Source organism: Acanthochromis polyacanthus, chromosome 12 (assembly GCF_021347895.1).
Source record: "Acanthochromis polyacanthus isolate Apoly-LR-REF ecotype Palm Island chromosome 12, KAUST_Apoly_ChrSc, whole genome shotgun sequence".
In the NCBI taxonomy this organism is placed as follows: domain Eukaryota; kingdom Metazoa; phylum Chordata; class Actinopteri; family Pomacentridae; genus Acanthochromis; species Acanthochromis polyacanthus.
In genome coordinates, this window is record NC_067124.1 from 23,649,614 (window position 1) to 23,671,767 (window position 22,154).

At 39.2% G+C, this 22,154-nt stretch overlaps 1 protein-coding gene across 2 annotated transcripts; it reads left to right on the forward strand.

Annotated features, from left to right (window-relative positions):
* The first annotated feature begins 201 nt into the window (after nucleotides 1–201).
* On the forward strand, nucleotides 202–20,436 carry capn7 (calpain 7). Of its 2 annotated transcripts, none has more exons than XR_002596627.2 (21): nucleotides 202–581; nucleotides 850–958; nucleotides 2,534–2,691; nucleotides 2,819–2,886; nucleotides 3,561–3,800; nucleotides 4,262–4,348; nucleotides 5,730–5,856; nucleotides 6,323–6,408; nucleotides 6,768–6,861; nucleotides 7,490–7,636; nucleotides 8,476–8,582; nucleotides 8,698–8,818; nucleotides 9,343–9,487; nucleotides 9,959–10,058; nucleotides 10,184–10,319; nucleotides 10,452–10,527; nucleotides 10,882–11,027; nucleotides 12,974–13,036; nucleotides 13,326–13,456; nucleotides 15,582–16,440; nucleotides 17,190–17,308. XR_002596627.2 is itself a non-coding variant. In XM_022213876.2 (21 exons), the coding sequence occupies exons 1-21, from the start codon at nucleotides 480–482 to the stop codon at nucleotides 17,332–17,334; spliced, it is 2,481 nt and encodes an 826-aa protein (XP_022069568.1). In that variant the 5' UTR covers nucleotides 202–479; the 3' UTR covers nucleotides 17,335–20,436. The 2 variants fall into 2 exon arrangements, 1 of the variants encoding a protein (XP_022069568.1); XM_022213876.2 differs by having other exon boundaries at nucleotides 15,582–15,674; nucleotides 17,190–20,436.
* The last annotated feature ends 1,718 nt before the right edge of the window (nucleotides 20,437–22,154 follow it).

Below are 22,154 nucleotides of genomic sequence, written 5' to 3' on the forward strand. Positions count from 1 at the left end.
ATATATATACCTCCAAATATATGTATATTTATATGTATGTATATATTTTGCTATCATGGTATGGTGTATATAAAATATGAGTCTTTTTATAGTTACCACACGTAAAAGGTACTGTAAATTATGAATGGTAAAAAATAAGAGTACGACCATTGTTTCTGACTGCACATGAACATACAGTAGTGGTTGCATCCTCTACTGCGACTGCGCGAAGTGCATCTCCCGGAAACGATATGGTTGTTTTGGTGTCCGCTTGTGTTGTAGTCATTTGTCAAAGGGTGAAGTCAAACTTTTAACTAGACACTTTTGGCCACCGGAGTAAAGGCGCTTGACAGGATTTTCATCACTATGCTTTGTCCGAGGTGATGGAATGAACTGTACTGAGAGTGAAAGACAGACATTTTCTTAGTTTGGGGAATTGCGGTAGCTAGCGGTTAGCTAGCCTGGCTAACTGAGGGCTCTGTCAACAAGTTTTGTTCAGCATGGACTGCACGGCGCTGGAGCTCGATGGTGTCAAATTTGCCAAAACAGCTGTTACCTATGACCAGAAAGGAAAATACAATGAGGCTGTGTTTTATTATAAGGTGGGTAGCTATATATTTCTATTTGACTAGTGTAAACAGCTGCTGCCTGTCAAAATTAGCATTTAGCTAATCCTAGATAGAAGTTAAAATGTTACTTTCGCTTTTATTATGGACTCATGACTCCATCGAAATATCTGTAAAGAAATATCTGAATGTACATTTAGCCATCTTACAGTATTATTTCATTTATAGTTGAGTGCTGAGAATTGTCCTAGTACTTAAAGGCTACATACAGTTCTTTAACTGCTGCTTCTTTCATGATGTTCAGGAGGCAGCCCAGGCTCTGATATATGCTGGTATGGCAGGGTCCAAACTGGAAGGAATCCAGGACAAAGTGAATGAATACCTGGATCGCGTTCAAGCTCTCCACAATGCTGGTATGTTCACCTGACAAGAGAGAGATGGGGTCTGATTTTTATAGTTTTAACTGAACCTCTTCATACGATATGGTGACTAAAGTTATTAGGTTGTTCAAGGGAGAGCAAATCTGCTCAGCTTTCTTGTAGTTTTTCCGTTTTTTTTTTTGCTACCTTAACAGTTTGAACACATACTGTTTTGCTGTTTGTTATGGGAACAGCTTGTAGTGTTTTCTGCATTTTTCTGCTTCATACTTCGTGTACAAATACATGAGAATTTCACCTCAGTGATGCATATTGTTATGTTTTTGCACTGTAAAGCACGGTGACACAATAATTTTGTACCCTTATCCTGCAGGGGTATAAAATGGCAGGTTTAAAAGTAGACCAATTTCCAAATATATTTTTGCTGACCATTCATTTACTCTTTTTAGTCATGCACAAATGCAGACAATAAGTATTTATTTGTTTACTTCCTTAGTGAAATTGTTGAAAGAAAGTCAATGCTGTTGAAAACTCAAACAGAGAAGACAAACAGAAAGAAAGCACATGTATCATAAATCTTTTTTTTTTTTAAATCATTGAACTTGTTTATTACTTTTCCCCTTTTCTTGTTTGCCACTGATCTGCATTGGACTGAAATCTTAAAGAGGTGAAGTGTTAGTCAGGGTTAATCATAAGTAAGAAACAGTTCTGGATTATTCCTGAATGGGCCCTAAGGACATACTTTCTCACTTGCTGCCTGACAGCTTTTTTCCATGACTTGCCTCACATTGTGGGTGTGTGTCTGTGTGCGAGTTCACATGGGTGTAACCACATACTGTGGGAGTGTCCTTTTTTGTTGGACAGTTAGTAGGTGACGTTTACTGCTTCGTGTAGCTGTTGCACTTTCCTGCTATTTGTTATTGTTGTTGTATTGTTCTTGTATTGTTCATCCAGGAAAATATAACAACAGAGTTTCTGGTTTTTTTTTTTTAACCAAATATCCAACTCTTTCTTAAACTGCAGTGCTTACTCAAAATGAAACTGTTGTGAATGAAAGCAAAGATTAACGTCCTTGAACCAGTTTCAACAAAACTGTACGTTATTACCTTCATGAAGACAGACTTTATTTCTCAGCTGCTGTAATTATCTGCATCACTTTGGCTTGATGAATCTGCTGAACTCATAACTGAGTGCTACTTCGGTATTGGTCAAATAGTTAGTTAATTTTATAATCTTTTAACCAAGGGTGGTTTCAGTAATGTGTTCATAAAGTTAAATTGTTTTTCAGAATCATTTACTAAAAGCAAGGAGAGACATGGATAGACACAACTTCAGACAGAAATCACTAAACTGCATCAAACACTCTGTCTGATCTTAAACTGGATCCAGAGTTTCCTAAAAGTGTTTCAGAAGCCAACATTGACGTTATAAGCTGCTCTGAAAAATATGCAACCAAGCTGTAAATACTTGTTTTCCTGTTTTAAGTTGTTAGTGGAAGTGGTTAGTAGAGTTTCTATAGTTCTATTTTGCCATTCAGCTAGCAGAGGGCTCCTCTTCAAGGTGCTCAAAGTTATTGTTCTAACCATTCCTTCCCTTGACTTTTGACCCCAGTCCAGGCACAGACAAGCGACCCGCTGAAGTCCCGGCAGCAGGTGGATCTGGAGCGTGCCCACTTCCTGGTTACACAGGCCTTTGAAGAAGACGAGAAGGGGAATGATGATGAAGCTATAGAATTGTATACTCAGGCTGTGGAGCTCTGTATTAAGACAGTAGGTGGCTCTGCCTCTCTTTCTGCTCGTCATCACTCTAAATCACAGTGACTAACTTTCATTCACTCTTCCCTCATATTATTCCTGCTTGCTTCCACACTTGTTTCTCTTTCTGTTTTTACAATAGTCCAATGAGACATCGGACCAGGCGCTGCAGAACAAGCTGAAGCAGTTAGCACGTCAAGCTTTAGACAGGTAAATATGAAACCTGGTTTTGACTTTTTGTTTTACGTCAGAATGTTCACCAAAAGAGGCTGCTTTCTGTTTAGCTGTGCTAGTTATCAACATTTCCTAGCTATGAAGTGATGTTGATCAAAAGCAATTTAGAGGCAACATGATGTTTAGACTCCTTTTGTTGAGCTTTTTGATTTTACATACTTTTGGTCTTTTCTTATTTCTCTTGCTATTCATTTCCCTTACCTTGCTAAACGTAAAGTTTCAACATCCACTGGTTTGCCAGTGAATTAGTTAGAACTATAGTAGTAAATCATACTGCAGATTATTACTTTGTGTATGTCTATAACAAATGAGCTGTTATATAAATAAAGCAGAATTACTAGTTTGATTCTATGTATGGTTATTTTTTGCACAACATTAAAACTGCAGACAAGTGAAGTTAGTAATGCTGATTATGTCATTACAGCTGCACCTGCCAAGAAGTGGGAAATAATTGGTAGCAAGTGAACAGTCAGTGTTTTAAATGCAGGAAAATAGATCATCATACATTTACTTGAAAAGATCAGTTTAAAATAAAAAAGCAAGTTAGGCTGTATTAGTTCTTCAAATGTTACTTTTTCTTTTTGTGTGTAGAAACTGATTTGGTTTTTGCAGATATATTTAAAAATATTTCTTCCACTGTGTTCCATAAGAGCGGAAGGTCTTAAAGACTCCCAGTCCAAATCGACTCCAGGCCAGACTCAGGACAGGACAGGTTTTTCTGGTAACAAGTCCAACAGTGGTGCCAATTCTGGGGGACCAGTCCGCCAGTTTTTCCCCCTCGGTCCAGACTTCAGCCTCAACGACCGACAGCAGCCCCACCCCGTCCGGGCCGTCCAGTCCAGTGAGCCCCACGGTCAGCGCTACACGGCTGAGGAGATCGAGGTGCTCAGGTGAGATGTCTGGTGGAATCTGTTGTCAGGTGGTGCTACTTTACATGGAATCCTACACATCCTGGCAGGCTTTAATACAACTTTTTAGTCACCTAAAACTCCTAGAAAAAAGATAATATCGAAAGACTAAAAGTAGTGTGTCATAAAAATTTGAATTTGAGTTTGTCTGAAATCACTGCAGGAGCTGACAACTGAAATTGCTGTTCTGGTCAGGGATAGGACACTTCTAAAAATGAGGGAAGAATGACGGCAGAAGATTTCCTGGAAAAATAAGAGAAAAATCTTTACTTTAGTTTCATCTCTTGGTGGTGTAAGTGCTACAGCACTGCCACAGAAAAATAATTCTGTGATTCTCAGTCGTGTTTTTTTTTTATTGTAATATATATATATATATTTGAATAGTATAAACAAGCTCAAGTGTTTTGAAGCTCTGTTCCACTAAACTTGTTCTTAATTTTCAGGAGTACATCTACAATCAATGGCATAGCCTATGTGCCCTTTATGAGTGTGGACCTGAAGGAGCGATTCGCTTTTCCTGTACCTTTCTCGTGAGTTTGTGTCATGATTTACTGTTGTTGTATTGTTTTTAAAATGGCACGGTGTCAGAATGCCATAATGTGTCTAATTTGAACCGCATTTGAAAATCTGATCTGTTATTATGAATATCGGTGTATTTTTGTCTGTAAATTGCTGGATTCCAACTTTTTTCTGAGTTTGTTTGGATTGTGGTTTGGATTTTGACATCAAATGTAGTTTAAGTAAAGTAATATTATGATTGGTGGAAGTAAAGAAGACAGAAAACTGGTTTCTCCTGCTTTCTTTCTATCTGATACTGTCTTTAAGGTGTGTACTGAGGTCAAATATTTAGGCCATTACATAACCAGTGATCTTTCATTAACATACATTAACAACATGAGGCTGCTCCTTAAAGCCCTTGGAAGCTGCAGTGGGAGGGGTGCTATGAAATTTCATAATTTCAAACGTTTAGGTTATATAAATCTCTATAAAACATGATTTTGGCATTACCCAACCCTGACCAGAGGTCAATCAGATTCTAATCCAGAATACTGTAAAGGGCGTGGTCTGCATGTGATTGTTTGATCACTATAAAATATTTGCTTTGTTTTCCGTTCCTTTTCCTTTTTCTTATTCATTATTTTGTTTATCTGTGGACCCTCCCATTAGCTGTGTCCTTAATAAACTTTGAATTGAAATGGGGGAATAAATGCCAAATAGCTGAGACAGTATTTTTGCGCACTTACAAAAAGTTATCTAGTATAGTAAACACTACTATATTTCCGGTCCAGCAGTTCACAGATGTCTCATTTGCCATTTAATGTCTTTCCTTTGTGGAAAACTAACTAAGCTCTACTAGTATGCCCGACATGTAAGATGTATATTCTGCTTGTTGAACAATGCTTTTTGAGCACTCTTAATGAGAATAACACAGGGTAAAATCTCATTGTTTTTATTGAGTCATTTATTTAGTTTCCATAGTATGTCTTTATGCTCGCAGAGAAATGAGGACCCTCATCATGGTCACAATAGAAACAGAATGTAGCAAGATCTAACAGTGTTTTAATGCTTCAGTGGGCATACAGGGAAAAATTGTGCAGTGATGCATGTCTTTTGGAGTCATATTAAGCTACTAGAAATGACTGTTCATCCAGGGGCTCCAGAGATGCTTCACTTACCGCTTGTCATCTTTTGAAGTTTATGTGGTTTTAGAGACTTTGCAAGTAAAACAAATATTTGCATGCCAGCACAGAGCAATAAATATCCAGAGCTGTGTCCCAGTACTGTCAACAAGTACAGACCAAAACCAACAAAGATGACATGGACAGTGGACAAGTTAGTTAGACACAGTTTCTAACTCTTTGTTGGTGTGTTTTATTTACTTATTTCCTCTTGTTTTTTTAAAAAAATCAGGGACAAATATGGAAAACTGGCATTGTCACCCAAACAGAAAGCCATCTTCTCCCGCTGGGTTCGGCCCGACGAGATCTGCAATAACCCCACAATGATCATGTCTGTGTCCAGCTTCAGCATCAAACAGGTCAGATTAGCAGCTGGACTCAGTTTTCCAACCTTGTTTAAATTAATTGTTGGGTCTTTCTTTTACATATTTTATTCTTTAAAAAGGAAATATTACTCACATGTAGTAACAATATCTTCCTCTGGAACTTGTTATTTGTGATGGAAGTATGCATTATTTATTTGTGGCTTATAATACTGACATCTTTGTTTCATATTATGTAGATGTCCAACTTTACCACAGCATTCATAGCTACAGTGTCTGTTTCTGTGGGGGCTAGTGCTAATTTTGTGTGTTTTGCGTTGATGTTAAAATGTATCCAGTAGATGGCGCAGCAACATCACAGATCATTTGACATACTCTGACAAGAATAAAGTGTTTTTACACAACAGGTTTTTTTTTTACTTGTTTACACTTTATAGACTGTGTCTTAATGGATTACCTTTGATTTGTTCATTCCATTCCTTTGTCCTTTCCTGTTTTCCAGACTGTGGTTTCTGACTGTTCGTTTGTGGCGTCACTTGCCATTAGTGCGGCCTATGAGAGGCGCTACAACAAAAAACTCATCACCAGGTACTGCATATAGCTTCCACAAGCATTGGGATGTTTTTTTTTTTTTAAGATAGCTTCATGAACTTATAGTGTATTTTCACTTGAGGTACCACTATTTGTTGCACATTTCTGCTTTACTTTTGATGTCTTTTAGTGCTAAAACAAAAGCATTTGGTTTGGAATGTTGCTAATGTTTCCTGCAAATGTCCTCTGATGCAAACATAATTTACATAATCATAAAATAGAAGACAATAGTAATCGTGTCAAAGTAAATATTGGCATGAGATCAGATTTTGTAGATAACAAGAACAGAATCCTACTTTGACAAAAATGACTGATATTACCTTAAAGTCTTGAATGTGTGTGTTTGTGTGTTACAGCATAATCTATCCTCAGAACAGGCGAGGGGAGCCAGAGTATAACCCTTGTGGGAAGTATATGGTCAAACTTCACATCAATGGAGTTCCTAGGAAGGTAAAAGACAAATTATTACAGCCAATTCATCTGTACACTAAGACGTAAAACACTCAGAGGGTAGCACAAGACATACAGAAGAATATAGCACCCCTATTGTAGAGAGAGTTAGAGTGTACTAGCAGTGTGCTGGTTTGCATTGTAAATCCTTGTCGATTGATAGGTTAATGGAGAAAATAATTTCTGTAGCTGTCAAAATATTTGTAATCCCAAAGTGAAAATGGCTGACTTAATTCACATTTATCAGCTCTTACAATGTGCAAACTCATAAATTTGAGTGAAATGTGTATTCTCATGGAGCTTTATATAATGCACAGTAATGGTCACTGTTTGCTTATTTTTTTTATTGAAATTAATGGAAAATGTATTGAAATTTTTCAAGATATGACGTTTTTTAGTTCTTCTGCTCCTAGTCTCTTAACAGGAAATGTGGTGTGGTGACCTGATATTGTAATGTCTCATATTTGTCTAATAATTGTTGTTTGTATAATATGCAGAACATACATTCGTATTCACACAGACTTATAGACTCAACAAACAAACTATCCAAGTTTAAATAATGGTTGTTTTTTTTTAATTCTTCTTTTCAGAGCCTCTAAAACCAAACCTGTTTCTGTTGCTGTTGCAGGTGATTATAGACGACTACCTGCCAGTGGATCGTAATGGAGAGCTGCTGTGCTCCTACTCCAGCAACAGGAACGAGCTCTGGGTCTCCCTGATAGAGAAGGCCTACATGAAGGTGATGGGAGGATACGACTTTCCTGGCTCCAACTCGGTGAGTGTAATGGAGAAACCAAGAGATATTTTTAAGTTTGTTATTTCACCTGCCACAGGAGCCTCTTCAAGATCTGGAAAGTAAAGACTGCTCCCATATAAAATAGTTAAGTAAAACCTTTAGAGCTGAGATTTTCTGAACACGGGGATGAATTAAATGTTTGATTTAAGTAAAGCTTTAAAGTAGCATTTTGAAGGTGTGTTTTTTTTGGCTTGACAAATCTGGAGGTTAATAATAAAAGATACATCGCTTCAAGGTCTTGAAATGTTTGTAAACTGAAAAAGTTGTTTTTTAAATGTATTTGTGGCCATTTTGCCTTACCACTTTTACCAGACATCAGCTACAGTCAAATATTTTAAAAAATGACATCCTTTGTTGTCTCTGAAACACTTTTGACCCCAGTGGAAATATGCCAAGGGGACAAGAAAAGATGTGAAGGAGAATTCATTAAGACAGCCACAGTGCTAAGATAATTTGATTGCAGTTCCTCTAGGCTATGTAATTATGCAGTGGTGGATGCTATTGACATAAGTCTGTCATTGATTATGTGTCTGTTTGAATCTGCTTTTGTTCAGGATGGAGGGACCAATGTTGTAATATGATAAAAGCGGCCAGAAAGCATTAAAACACTTTAGAAATTAGCATTTTTAAAAGTCGACTAGCTCTTATCATGGCTGCCACTAAAATACCTCCAGGTCATTTCCCTCAGGAGTCTTTGTAAGCAAAAAAGATTATTCTACTGTGACAGTCATTTTACATTCAAAAACCCTTTTTTTTTTTTTCGAGACATGAGTTTGTGAAAAGTCAGATTTTTAAAAATATTATTCCTCTTTTTACAGAATATCGATCTGCACGCACTCACTGGCTGGATCCCTGAACGCATCGCTATGCACTCTGACAATCAGTCATTCAGCAAGGACGACACGTTCCGCATGCTCTTCCAGAGGTGATCGGCACACGAACTTACACAGAGATAGCATTTTTTTCCCACCCTTCTTCATTTTGTTCTCCCCTGGCTAAATTTCTGCGTTCTGTATCTTCTTCCTACTCTCTGTTTCCAGGTTTCACAGAGGTGATGTTCTCATCACCACGGCAACAGGCGTGATGACAGAGGAGGAAGGGGAGAGATGGGGTTTGGTGCCAACACATGCCTACGCTGTTCTTGACATCAGGGAATACAAAGTTAGTTTCAGCATATTGTTATACATACAGATGTTTATTCTGAGAGAGAATATGGAAAACATGAGGCTTTATGACATTTGGTACACAGCGTCCTTGCTGCAGTCCTGACAAATACAAGCGCTTACTTCAAATTCAGTCCCTTAATGAGATTAATTCAGTACTTTTAAGAAGTATTTGAGCTGTTACAGAAACTAATGAAATAGAGCTGTCCTCATTAGTGTAAATTACGATCTGTGCATAGTATCTCTTGTGTTGCGCCGTTCATGTTAGTAAAATCTACAAGGGTGGGAAAATCTGTAGTTTCAGTCATATATTATATTACCTGTTTAAAGTGTCCCACATGCACAATAGGAAATCTAAATTGAATAATGCATACAGTTTCAGATTCTTAAATTTTGCTATTGACTACAATAATGACAATTTTTAGTGAATAATCAAATCCAAAAGTCTGTATACCCTGTAGAGAATTAGATACAATTCCTTCTCACTCTTACCTTCATGTCTGTGGTGTGTTACCCTTGTAGGGAATGCGCTTCCTACAGCTGAAGAATCCATGGAGTCATCTGCGGTGGAAGGGACGCTACAGTGAGCGAGATGAGAAGAACTGGACACCAGAACTCCTCAAATACCTCAACTTTGACCCTAAGACAGCACAGAAGTTTGACAACGGTATTCTTTTCTTCTTTTCGCCTCAATACAGTACTTTCAGCTTCTGCCAGGGGAAAAAAAACAGGCTCTGTGAAGTTCATATTGACACTGAAGTTGTCATTTCAGCTTCTGTCCTTGACAGTATCTCAGGATGTGAAACATTCTCTATAACAGTAAAGCTGACAGGCAGTCTGTCTCCTTTTATCTACATGAAACTGCTTAGAGGTGAATTACTTTCCAAATGGTAAATGTTAGGCCACATGAAAAGCACAGTGACCTGAAAACATAATAGAGGTACTTTAGAATGAAAAGGAGCACAGCTGTTATTTCACAGGCTAATCACATCAAGGTCAATGTTGCAGAAAACAAAAACATATGCCTGAGCTCATTACGGTACAAATCCAAACATTGCTGTGTATTTTATCACTGACAAATTTATCAACTAATGTGAATCACTTTTAATGGGTTTTTCCACCTTGTGTTGCCTGCCAGGTGTTTTCTGGATTGCATGGGAGGACCTTTGTCAGTACTATGATGTCATCTACCTGAGCTGGAACCCTGCACTTTTTAAAGATTCCTCCTGCATTCACAGGTGTGTGTGTCTCCAAAATGTAGAAGAGTTAAATTTAGGGCAAAAACCTGGTTTATGGATAGTAGAACCAACTAGTCTGAAGTTTCAAGTGCGTGTTTGTGGTCTGCTTTGTTTTCCATCTGCAGTAGCTGGGATGGGAAACAGGGCCCAGTAAAAGATGTCTACAGTCTGGCCAACAATCCCCAGTACAAGCTGGAGGTCCAGTGCCCAACAGGGGGAGCTGCTGTGTGGGTGCTGCTCACCAGACACATCACAGACAAGGTAGATACACACGTCTGGAAAATACCGACAAACATCAGGATGTTTTTGGATTTTCATCAGACCCCATTCGAGCTGATATTGTAGTGACTTACTGTTATCGAATGACTCATATCTGTCTGTTTGTTTGCCCAGGATGATTTTGCACAAAACAGGGAGTTCATCACTCTCGTCGTTTACAAGACAGATGGCAAGAAGGTTTACTATCCAGGTGAGGTGTGATAGATGCTTGAGGGGACACTTTTTCTCCCTGCACTGTGTGCTGTAGATGTGTGGCAGCAGGAGTTTGATAGCAACACTCAGTCACACCTTTTTTGTGCTACAGTCACACACAGCAAGGTCAGATACCCAGAAGAATGATAATTCTGTTCCCGACTAACTTTTCTGATGCATTACTCTATTTACCAAGACCTCAGACGACTTTGAAACAAATTTAATTCCAAAATAAAACACCACTAAACTCTTTCTTCCATGTTAAGACAAAGTTCAACAATATGACAAAATGGTTCACCTTAACTGTTGTTAGATTATACTCTGTAATTGACTCTTCTGACTTCTTCCACAGCGGACCCCCCTCCTTACATTGATGGCATCCGCATCAACAGCCCACATTATCTGACTAAGATGAGGCTGACCAGTGCAGGAACACACACCTTCACTCTGGTGGTCTCCCAGTACGAGAAACAGAACACCATCAACTACACGCTGCGGGTGAGAGACTTCAAACCTTTGAGTGTTGTTTGTGCTCAGAGGAATATAAACTAGGGACTGATCCAATTACTAGTAATGAAGGAAAATGTGAACGGATGTTTGAAACCGATTAACAGTTGCAGTAAAAGTGGCAAAATTAATTAAAATGCCTTTTTAAATTTATGTTTTCATGGTTTTATTTAAAAGAGAGCTTGAAACCAGTCAGATAGTCAGATAGCCCTGTGGGCAGGACATTATGTTTATTTTTTAAAATGGGACAGTTCACACATTGTTTGAGACCACAGAGTAGTGGCTGCAGATAGGAGACAGATGGCTACATCAGAGCTGTAATAGAGCACTTCCTCATGAATTTGTCTTGTCAGGAATCTGTAAACATATATAACTATACCAATAATCAGAATAATACTGAATATTTGATCCAATAATGGGCCAGCCCAAACATCATTTGACCCCAATACAAATCTTAAAGCATGTATCTATTTAATTATGTATTTAAAAAAAAAATTGAACAGTTTTCTTTGGAACATGGATATTTTATAGTCCCTGATGATTGAAGTTTCTTCGTGGAATTGTTGAGGCCATTTAGTGTCTCCTGTAGCAATGAGTAAAACAAGAACACTAAACGTAACCAAAGCTACAGTTTACCGTTTAGTTTTCTTTTAGAATTGACTCAGTCTTGTTTTTCCAATCCACATTGTGTGCCTTTTTATATTAATAGACTGCTGACTGTGGGCTAACCATTGTGTTAATGCATCCTCTGTGGTGTGTTAGTTGATCACTCATCCCGTGCTGAAGTTTTTGTTTTACCATACTAAGTTGAGAAGGTGACGGTGGGTGGTCTGTGCTAATTGCAGGACATGTCAAACTTTTTACACTGGTCCGTAAACCGTGTCCTTCAGCTCAGTGCGGAAAAGAGACTAAAGCTAACCAATGCCTACAAGTTTTTTCTTCATAAAACAAACTTGCCAAGACTCTGGCTCATATGGCAATGGGCAGAATGTCTGCTTTTGTTTTTAACCTAAATATTTCCAATAGTGTTATGAGACAGTTAAGAATAATTTCTGCTCTTGTCTCCCTTTAGTCTCCACTTAAACTAAAATGCACTTCTCATATTATTTTGCTGCACCCACTTTGTTTTTCTGAAAAATCTCAAATTCTGGAGACTAGTTGAGGGAGTTTGAGACTTTAAAGTGTGTGCGTGTGCTGTATGTGTGCGCACGTGTGACCTAAATATTTTTTTTGTCATTTATAATTCATGGGCTCCCCTTGCTAACTGCAGCGAGGCCTGTGGAGAACTGTTTATACCGAGATCATTCGTTAGAAAAGAACATGCACTCTGAGCACATGCCCGCCATTAGCTGTGTGTTTACTGTGTGTGTGTGTGTGTGTGTGTGTGTGTGTGTGTGTGTGTGTGTGTGTGTGTGTGTGTCATGTATTCTGTTTGTATCGGCTGCACCACTGCTGTAACCGCTGCAGGCCTTCTCCCGCTTTTCCCACCAAACGACCATAAAAATAAAACGATCTTCCTTCAGCTCAGATCAGCATTTCTGTTCTTGAGAATAACCGATTGAATGCTGTCTTTTCCACTGAGTTTTCACCACAGATCAAAGCAGGAAGCAAGAAACGTGATTTCTTTTCTGATGTTTCTCTTGCCTTAGCAGTGCTGATAAAAAAAAATAAATTAAAAAAAAAGATCTATTTTGTGCGCTGATAGCCATGAATAAATTAAAAGCTTTGTTTGAGGGTGAGATATCCAGGATTTGCAGACCTGCTGCACTTTGTTTTGCAAAACAGCTGATAATGTAAAGGCAATATTTGGTGGTCTCTTTTGATTTCTCCTGAGGCTGCTGCTTTTACTCTTTAATTTAGCAGTCATAGTTAAATGCTGAGCATTTAGAGGTGTGCATGATCGATGTAAGCTAATGTTTTTTTTTTTTCCTATGTAGGTGTACACCGGATGCAAATTCACCTTCTCCAAGATCCCAAATCCCTTCACTCACTCAAAAAGGGTAGGTTATCTGTACCTCAACAAGCAAATAATGTAGACATACATGAGTTTTAGCATATAGTTCAATACTTTTAAATCTTTAGTAGCTTAATATCATTGGGATTGTCACTTGTATTCTAGCGTTATTAATAATTTGACTGCATGTTGTGTTTGATGTAACATATTTGGTGGAATTTTAATATTTAAGAAATCTGATGTGTTTCTGTTTTCAGCTAAATATGATTTTGCTTCTTTTACTCGCCATTACAACTCAAAAAGTGTTTTGTTTGTGACCCTCCTCCTGTCTTCAGATCAATGGCCAGTGGAAGGGGATCAGCGCTGGGGGTTGTGGGAACTATAAGGACTCGTACAAACACAACCCTATCTATCAGATCAATCTGGAACGGTCCGGTCCGCTGCTCATCGAGCTCCGAGGATCAAGGTCTGACTTGTACAACAACAAATTTTGTAATGTTCGGGCTTAACTGTGACCTTTTCATCTTATTATCATCACTTAAGTTGCATTGAAGTCACATGAATTTTGCTCATCCACATTTTCAAGGGTGGTGGAACAACAGATTGGCAGAACACAACAACAAACAAAAGGATCAGTTTCACGCTTTTACAGCTGTACAGGAGAGAGGGTTCAGAATGAAGAATAGCAGCACAAAAAAATCAGGCACCAGCAGCTTCACTTCAGAAATGTCTTTCATGCCGGTAGCAGAGGGGCAATGTGGTGACAGATATTATTGCATCTCTCTTTTTTCTTTTTTTTTTTTGCTACTAAGGGCTAATTCACACATACGCAGGAATGCCAAAGCCCGGTTTTTCCTTCTTTGTTCTAAGAAAAAACACCAAAACATTCACTGTTTTAACATTCATCCACACAAAAATGCAAAATCACAACTCCACGCTGTCAGGAGCAATGCAGAGCATTAGACAGACCTATCCATAACCCTGAAGCCATGTTTGACAATCAGAAGCCTGAAAGAAAGCTATTACTGGTTCTAATAGGCATCAACAATGCAGCTTTAAGGAACAGGGGATTTATACATTTGGACTGATTCTGACACATCTGTTTCTGAACATAGTGAAAATAGAAATAGACATTTATGCATAAACTCATAAAAAGTCCCATTAGCAAGCTTGGTACTTGCACTATCTGGGCCACATCCACTATTACACACAATTACCTTTTGTAAAAATGGCACAATTAAAACATGCTGTGTTCTTGTGACAGTCACACTTTTGATGGTTTTTCAAGTGGTAATGCTCCAACACGTTTTAAATCTATCTATACCGTGAGTATTGAAGCAAAGCTTAACCACACAAAATGTGTTGCAGATCAATATCCGTCAGATAAATGACAGTTGGATGTTTTCCCTGAATTGTGCCCCAGGTCTGCTTTAGTTGTGTAAAATTGCTCTTTTGTGTGGACAAAAGGACAAAACCCAAAAAGCTGTATTTCATAAAGTGAACAAGGCCCTAATGTGCCAGTAACAGTGTAAAATTAGGAACAGTGTCTTCATTTTAAATGAATCTGTCTGACTTTTTGAAGAACTCATTAGCAGGATGACTCATTGACTTCTCTAATGAAGCAATAGCACACTCTGATCCTCTGGCTTCTTCTCTCTGTCTCCTACACACACACACACACATACACACACACAGAGACAAGGATGACTCAGTTATTACATTTTGTTTATTTCTCAGTCTTTGGGTGACATGAGAAATCTTCTCTTTCACACTACATTTCACGCTGTCTTCCAATACGTTTACGTAATTATTTGCATAACTTAAACCATAAAGTTAAATCTGGTGTGTCTGTGTTTTGTGCAGTCAATTGCACCAACATGTGCACTGTGAGGAGGTGAGGAAGGGTGTGCATGACTTTAAGAAATGCTAAAGAGCTTATTGTGCTGAAGCCTCCCACTGCGCCACAGCAGACCAAATGTGAGGGTGGATTAAGAAGTTCTGGAGCTTTCCGTGGTGTCTGTGTGAAGGCAACGTGAGCTAGCAAGAACTGTCAGGGCACCGCGTGCCTCATGTTTCCAAAACAAGTCACCCTAGGTCAGGAGCACGCCAAGACCTTGTTGTTTTCTTCAACGTTCATGTTAGCTGTGTGTCATGAGTTACCACCCCAGGGCTGGACTGCTTAGTGTGGCGATTACGCGTTGATTTTTAGCCACAGCATCACAGTCGTCGCTTCCCACCTGCCCTGCTTGATATTTGGTTCCCTCTGACTTCTTCCTCAAATTGAAATTCAAGTTGAAAAGTAGTTGTTCCGACACTGTTTGGGCGATTCAGCACTCATTGCAGATGGTGCTTGACTTGTTTACATAATGAGACTTCCTGGAGTGCTGCAGGCAGTGAGTGTATTGCTCGATTTTTCTTGTTTACAGGCACAGTCTCTCACCTTTTTGATCCCCCCTCATAAAGAAAGGGCACATAGATGTTATTAAGAAACAGCAAAACTGTGTGACTCTGCCCAGGGCATGATCTGTGTTGAAGTTAGTAGTTATCCCCTCTTATTGTATTTTTTTTTGTGTGTGTGTGTGTGTCTGCAGGCAGTACAGTGTTGGTTTTGAAATGGTGACAGTGTCAACAGTGGGTGATCCGGGCCCAGCAGCCTTCCAGAAGAAGACCAGTGGAGATTACAGGTAATGTCATCCGATTGAACAAGCATCAGTAGAGACAAAACAAAACCGGCCGCTTCAACACAGACAGCAGGTAGAGCAAAAGCCTTTGTTTTGATCATTCATCAGGCCTACAGTGAGATCTGCTGGACTCCAGCTTGACTTCTTTGCAGAGAAACGGCCTTAAGGTTTGAGATGTCAGACAAATCACAAGTCACCGTTCACAGTCTGTTTATTTATATTAATTACTGAAACATAATGGGAAATTAATTTCCAACCTCTCTGTATGAACACACTAATTTGTAGTAGATGAAATAAATCATAGTTTGTAATGATTGGTGGGTAATATCAGGTTTTAATGCTTGTTGAGACGAGAAAGGCATTTATAATTTCAAATAACTCCGTAAGTAACTTTAACCTATTCTGAGACCAGGCTGAAAAAAGCAACTTTTCGTGTCATCCTGCCATAGAGGCATCTTATAAATAATTACTGTTAAGCATTTAATTCATGTGGAAACTGTATCCTGAGAGATCAAGCTGTGTTTTTTGTAATGACAGATGCTGAATGTTGTTGTTGAATTTGTTTTGTCACAGCATGTTATTCAGAGATGGAGATGAGTCACGGAGGCATTTCCACATTGTATTAGAGTTGAATTTTCGCCAACAGAAGTATTTGGCTGCTGGATCACGTTGTAACAAGATTTACTGTGACAGCCTCCTCCTACTTTGTACCATCTTATTAGCATTCTGCCCATTGGAAAAGCTGGACAGATTTCCAGGAGTTTCTCAGGTCAGAGTTCAGCTTTGTTCAGCTTTGCCTGAATGAACTGAGTGGGTGTGCTTGGATAGACACAGAGCTTCCACGAGTTATTATTGTGCTGTGCTGCTTCACGATACTTTGTACACTGTAAATTTACAAACTGTTAAATGTAATTTCCTTCATTAAACATATCAGTAGCATATTTATTATTTTAACTTCATTTTAAAATTATAAGATCAAAAAATAATTCAGTATTTAAGAGAGCCAAAAACAGATTTCATTCCAGTCACTAATTTTTCCAGATAACTTTAATAAACATTCTCTCATAGTGATTCTTTGTATATTGGATCCTGACACTTTAAAGTGTAAAAAACAATTTAGTCTTAATTTTGTAATTTTAGTGGACAAACTATGAAACTGAAGCAATTACCAAATAAATATGTCATTTCTGTGCTGCAATTTCTTTTAAATCATCAGGTAGTAGTCAGCCCAGTTCATTCATTAGTCCTTATGAGTGAGTATCAGATGATTCTATTGAGTTCAGTCACTATCTTATTACTAATGTTATCTAGATTATGTAGTGAGTATTTAACCAGGATTACAGACTCTACCTTTTAAGTTGCAAAAGCTGACATGGAGAAGAAGGTAGGTGATCTGTAAATCAGTCTGATCATTTGTGTGTCAGTCCCTTTAAACTGACATGTTTGGTTGCCACTCTTCTAAACTGATGTTAAAGTTCTGTAGAACATTAAAATCTCTTTCTGTTTTTGTCTTAATAGATGTGGTTTCTGCTACATGGAAGCAGAACACGTCCCTGCAGGCATCTATAACGTCATCCCCACCACTTTCCTGCCCAAACAGGAGGGACCCTTCTTCTTAGACTTTGCAAGTACTTCACCTCTCAAAGTCTCCCAGCTGCAGTAAAGATGGAACTGGAGAGAGTATGAAGCAGGGATTTGGAGGAAGGTACTTAACGGCATCATGGGATATTTCTGCAACAGCAGTTTGGATGTAATGAGATGTCAAGACCTCATTAAAGCCCCAGGAGCCCAGAATGTGACTGCTGCTATCCTTGCCCTCTTTCTCTCTCCAAAGCTATCGCTAAATGGACAGATTGTGGACTTGAATTTCAACGTTGACACCACGTGACTATTGTGAAGAAATAAATTATTGATAAGGAATAACCAAGAGGCACTTCAGTGTGGAATAAAGCCCATAACCATCAAGGCATAAAACATGCGCTCACTATAAATTAAACAGCCATTACCAGTCTGACCAAGTACTGGTGTTCAAAGCGGTACACACAAACTCTCCACCAGATTGAATAATTAGCTTCAACATTGTAGTTCTCATCAGACAGTCAAATCTAATAGATTTCACGAGATATTAGTGATCATACGACCACATCCTGGATATAAGAGGGTGTGGAAAAATAGCAGGGTTGCAGTGAGCTGCAAAGCTGATGCCAAGGCTGCTTAGAAGCAGCAGATTCTCCTCCTCCTCCTCCTTCACAGACTCTGTTTTGCTGCAATGAGCACCTTGACAGTACAAAAGGAGTTGCTCATGGTTGTGGAATTGTAATGTTAAACTTTCACATATAAATCAAATGTTTAATTGGCCACATACTTTTGACCAAAATCTAATTAGAGACTTCAAATCCAGTTTTACATTGATTCAGTGACAGGAAGAGTTCACGATGGTGTTTATTTGCCAAATCAAGCAAAGTAAAAATATAATAAACCAGGAATCAAACCAAACTGAACAAGGAAATGATCAAATATGGGTCATTCATAGCAATTGCATAGATGTAGAGACCGCAGCGCGGGTCTGCTGTTCTGATGCTCATTATTGCAAAACTACCTGAGGAAAAATTTCCTCGATACGAAACAAAACGCTTCCTCAAATAAGTATCAGATCATGTGATCTTGTCTTGAAATAATATATAGAAACTGATTAAACTTGGTGACTTGTCACCTAGTTTGTTGTCGGAGTTGAACAGGCTGCCAAAATTTAATAAAAATTAAAAAGCTGTTTTAAAGTCTGTCAGGTTGAACGGACGGCTAGTTTCCTGGAGTGGCCATGAAGGTTTCTTTCTTCTCAGGAGCAGTGCAGCAGAGCAGCACCACAGGGAATCCAGTATGGCAGCAGTTGAATGATGTCTCTTCATGCTGTCTGTGGATGTGACGGCTGAGTGACAATATCAGCCTGATTTCACTGACAGGCCTCACGTCAGCGTTGTTTGAGGCACACAGTGTAGGTGTTACACCTGTGTGTGTATGTACGCGTGCATGAGGATGTGATTGTCACTGTCAGCCTTTTACAGGTGAAAACTTCAATGTATTGCCAAGTCATCATATTCTGTTTACTTTTTTGTTGATGTACTGCACTTTTTTTTTCTTTTTTTTTTAGATCATTTCTCATGAAGTTTACTGTCAAACAAAAAGCTGTAGGAATGCTTTGATTTGTTAAAGCAAGCAGCAGCTTATCTAAAGTCACCAATCACTCTTTTGTGTTGTGGTTGTGTGAGATTTGGGTTCTGGGTAGATGCTGTAGTTGACCCCCATTCAGCAGTGCTGAGTGTTGAAATGAACGTAGAGGTTGTGTTGCATCGTGTGGAAGCAGTCAGCATCTGTCACTGTCACTGTCACTGTGCTGTGTGTGTGTGTGTGTGTGTGTGTGTGGACATTTGTTTCTGAGACACTCAGTGACGACATGGACAGTGTTGACTTTCATTGCATTGTAGCTCGCTGCTTTAGCCACGCTTTTTGTTCTCTCTTGTTGTGATGCTGTGATTGAACTCACAAGCTACAGGCCTATTTTTTTAAAGAAAAAAAATGAAGAATTATTTGTGACCCTGGGAGCATACAGTAGTTTGACAAATGATGTTAAGATCCGCTTACTAACTATTCTTTGAGGCTTTTAACTGTGTCCCAGTTGTCATTGAGTTGGTGGTGGTCATGTGACACTACGGAAACATCTCCTTGGCAGCTGTGCATTGGTTGTAAGGGAAAGCTCCATAAAAATCTTAAGTGAAGTCAAATGACTGGAGTTTTATTTTCAGAATTCAAATTTAAGCAACTGTTGACACTCGTGCAATGCATTTCAGACAGAAATCTTCACATGTGGGGTTAATAGTAGCACCAGTATGACTGACTACACCGTGGTTTTAGTGTTGCTGCTGCATGTCATGAAACTACCTGTGTTCTCTGAGCTCGATGCACAGCTGTAAGCTTCTGCAAGCCCCTCCCTCATTCTGTCCACTGCAGTGTAATAACCGGGAAATATAACACCCACGATGCTCTGAAGTGACACCTTCGTATTGCTTAAATTGCCAGGCAAAACCCACAATTTACAATAGCACACAATGCAAAAGCACCAAATTGTCACATTTCAGAAGCTGGAAGAAGAAATGTATTTGAAATTTTTTGCACAAATTATTCATTCATTGTCAATATTGCTGTTGATGTATTTTCAAGTCTCTCGATTATTGCAGTCTGTGTAAATGTGTGCTTGTAGCTCTCACTCTGTCTGGACTTCTCCAGACTCACAGGCCATGGTGAAGTGAATGTGGGCAATATTACTGTACTGTAGAAGGTTTCATTACATTAACCACAAACCTTGGCTTTGCTATACAGTCAGTTAATTTTGATGTCAAATCCTTACCGTGACTCAACACCAAGACAACTTAACATGGAAATATTGTGTCTCTATCATTGTTCCATGTGCAGTGGAAGCTGACTGTAAATGAACGAATAATACTGGTTTTTCCAAAGGTTGAAATGATCTGTTCAGAGTGGAAAATAGCTTTAAATATCCATTGCCATGCACCTTTGTTCACCTTTTAATTTATTCATATCCTTCTGTTTCACATTTTGTAAAATCTGTTTAATTGCCAACTCATTTAAAGATGCAGCAGGACAATCTTGCAGCAACCTCGTATGAATGATGATGTGATGTTTGCAGAACTTGCACTAAATGTTGGGTAGACTGATGTGTTCAAGGTTTGAATACAGCAAATTATATCTGCTTCTGTGTCTGCTCTCATTTTTTTTCTCTTTACCCTTGTCTTGATGTTACTGTGATGGGATTTCCGCACATTTATCAGTGAGGGATGTGAATTTAAAAACCAGCTGCATGTGAGGACAGTCTTCATCACTTTTACTGCATATTCCAACACAAATAAATGGATCACAGAAAACAATTCTAAACAAACCACATTCATCCACTGGGCCACATCAGTCTGTTTGGTGATGGCCATTGTGAGCTGTGGGACGATAAAATCCTTCTGTCTTTATTTTTATTTTTAAATTACGTACTGTAAAGATGTTTAAATGCAAAAAACAATTTGTGATCGCAGGCAGTTTTAGGCAAGCAATCCAATGGAGCAAAATCAGCCGCTGAGGTTTGATCCGCTTCTCTGAATGCTGCGAGGTAAGCTGATGAGCTTTCTTGATGTTTCTCATTGTTTTATTTGTAGTTTGTGTGAAGAGTTTATTGGGAAGATAAAAAGAGTACTATGAAGAGTTGGTGAATGAGGAAAATGAGAGAGAACGAAGAGTAGAAGAGGTGACTGTTGTGTACCAGGAAGTAGCAAAGATTAGCAAGGATGAAGTGAGGAGGGCATTGAAGAGGATGAAGAGTGGAAAGGCACTTGGTCCTGATGATATACCTGTGGAGGTATGGAAGTGTCTTGGAGAGGTAGCAGTAGAGTTTCTGACTGGGTTGTTCAATGGTGCCCATCTTTAAGAACAAGGGAGATGTGCAGAGTTGTGGCAACTACAGAGGAATAAAGCTGATGAGCCACACGATGAAGCTATGGGAAAGAGTAGTTGATGCTAGACTAAGGGCAGACGTGAACATCTGTGAGCAGCAGTATGGTTTCATGCCAAGAAAGAGTACAACAGATGCAATATTTGCTTTGAGGATGTTGATAGAGAAGTACAGAGAAGGTCAGAAGGAGCTGCATTGTGTCTTTGTAGATCTGGAGAAAGCTTATGACAGGGGGCCCAGAGACGAACTGTGGTTTTGTATGAGGAAGTCTGGAGTGGCAGAGAAGTATGTTAGAGTGGTGCAGGACATGTATGAGGACTGTAAGACAGTGGTGAGGTGGGCTGTAGGTGTGACTATATCAGGGATCAGCTCTGAGCCCCTTCTTGTTTGCTATGGTGATGGACAGGATGACAGATGAGGTTAGACAGGAGTCTCCATGGACTATGATGTTTGCAGATGACATTGTGATCTGTAGTGAGAGCAGGGAACAGGTGGAGGAGAAGCTAGAGGCATGGAGGTTTGCCCTGGAAAGGAGAGGAATGAAGATTAGCTGCAGCAAGATGGAGTATTTGTGTGTGAATGAGAGGGACCCAAGTGGAAGAGTGAGGGAGAAGAGATCAAGAAGGTGGAAGATTTTAAGTACTTAGGGTCAACAGTCAGGAGCAATGGAGAGTGTGGAAAAGAGGTGAAGAAGCGTGTACAGGCAGGCTGGAACGGCTGGAGAAAAGTGTCAGGTGTGATGTGTGATAGAAGAGTTTCAGCTAAAATGAAAGGAAAGGTTTACAAAACTGTGGTGAGACCAGCCATGTTGTTTGGTCTGGAGACAGTGTCCCTGAGGAAAAGACAGGAGGCAGAGCTGGAGGTAGCAGAACTGAAGATGCTGAGGTTCTCTTTGAGAGTGACCAGGATGGATAGGATCAGGAATGAGTACATCAGAGGGACAGCACATGTTCCCACTGCTGGGCAGGAGGCCT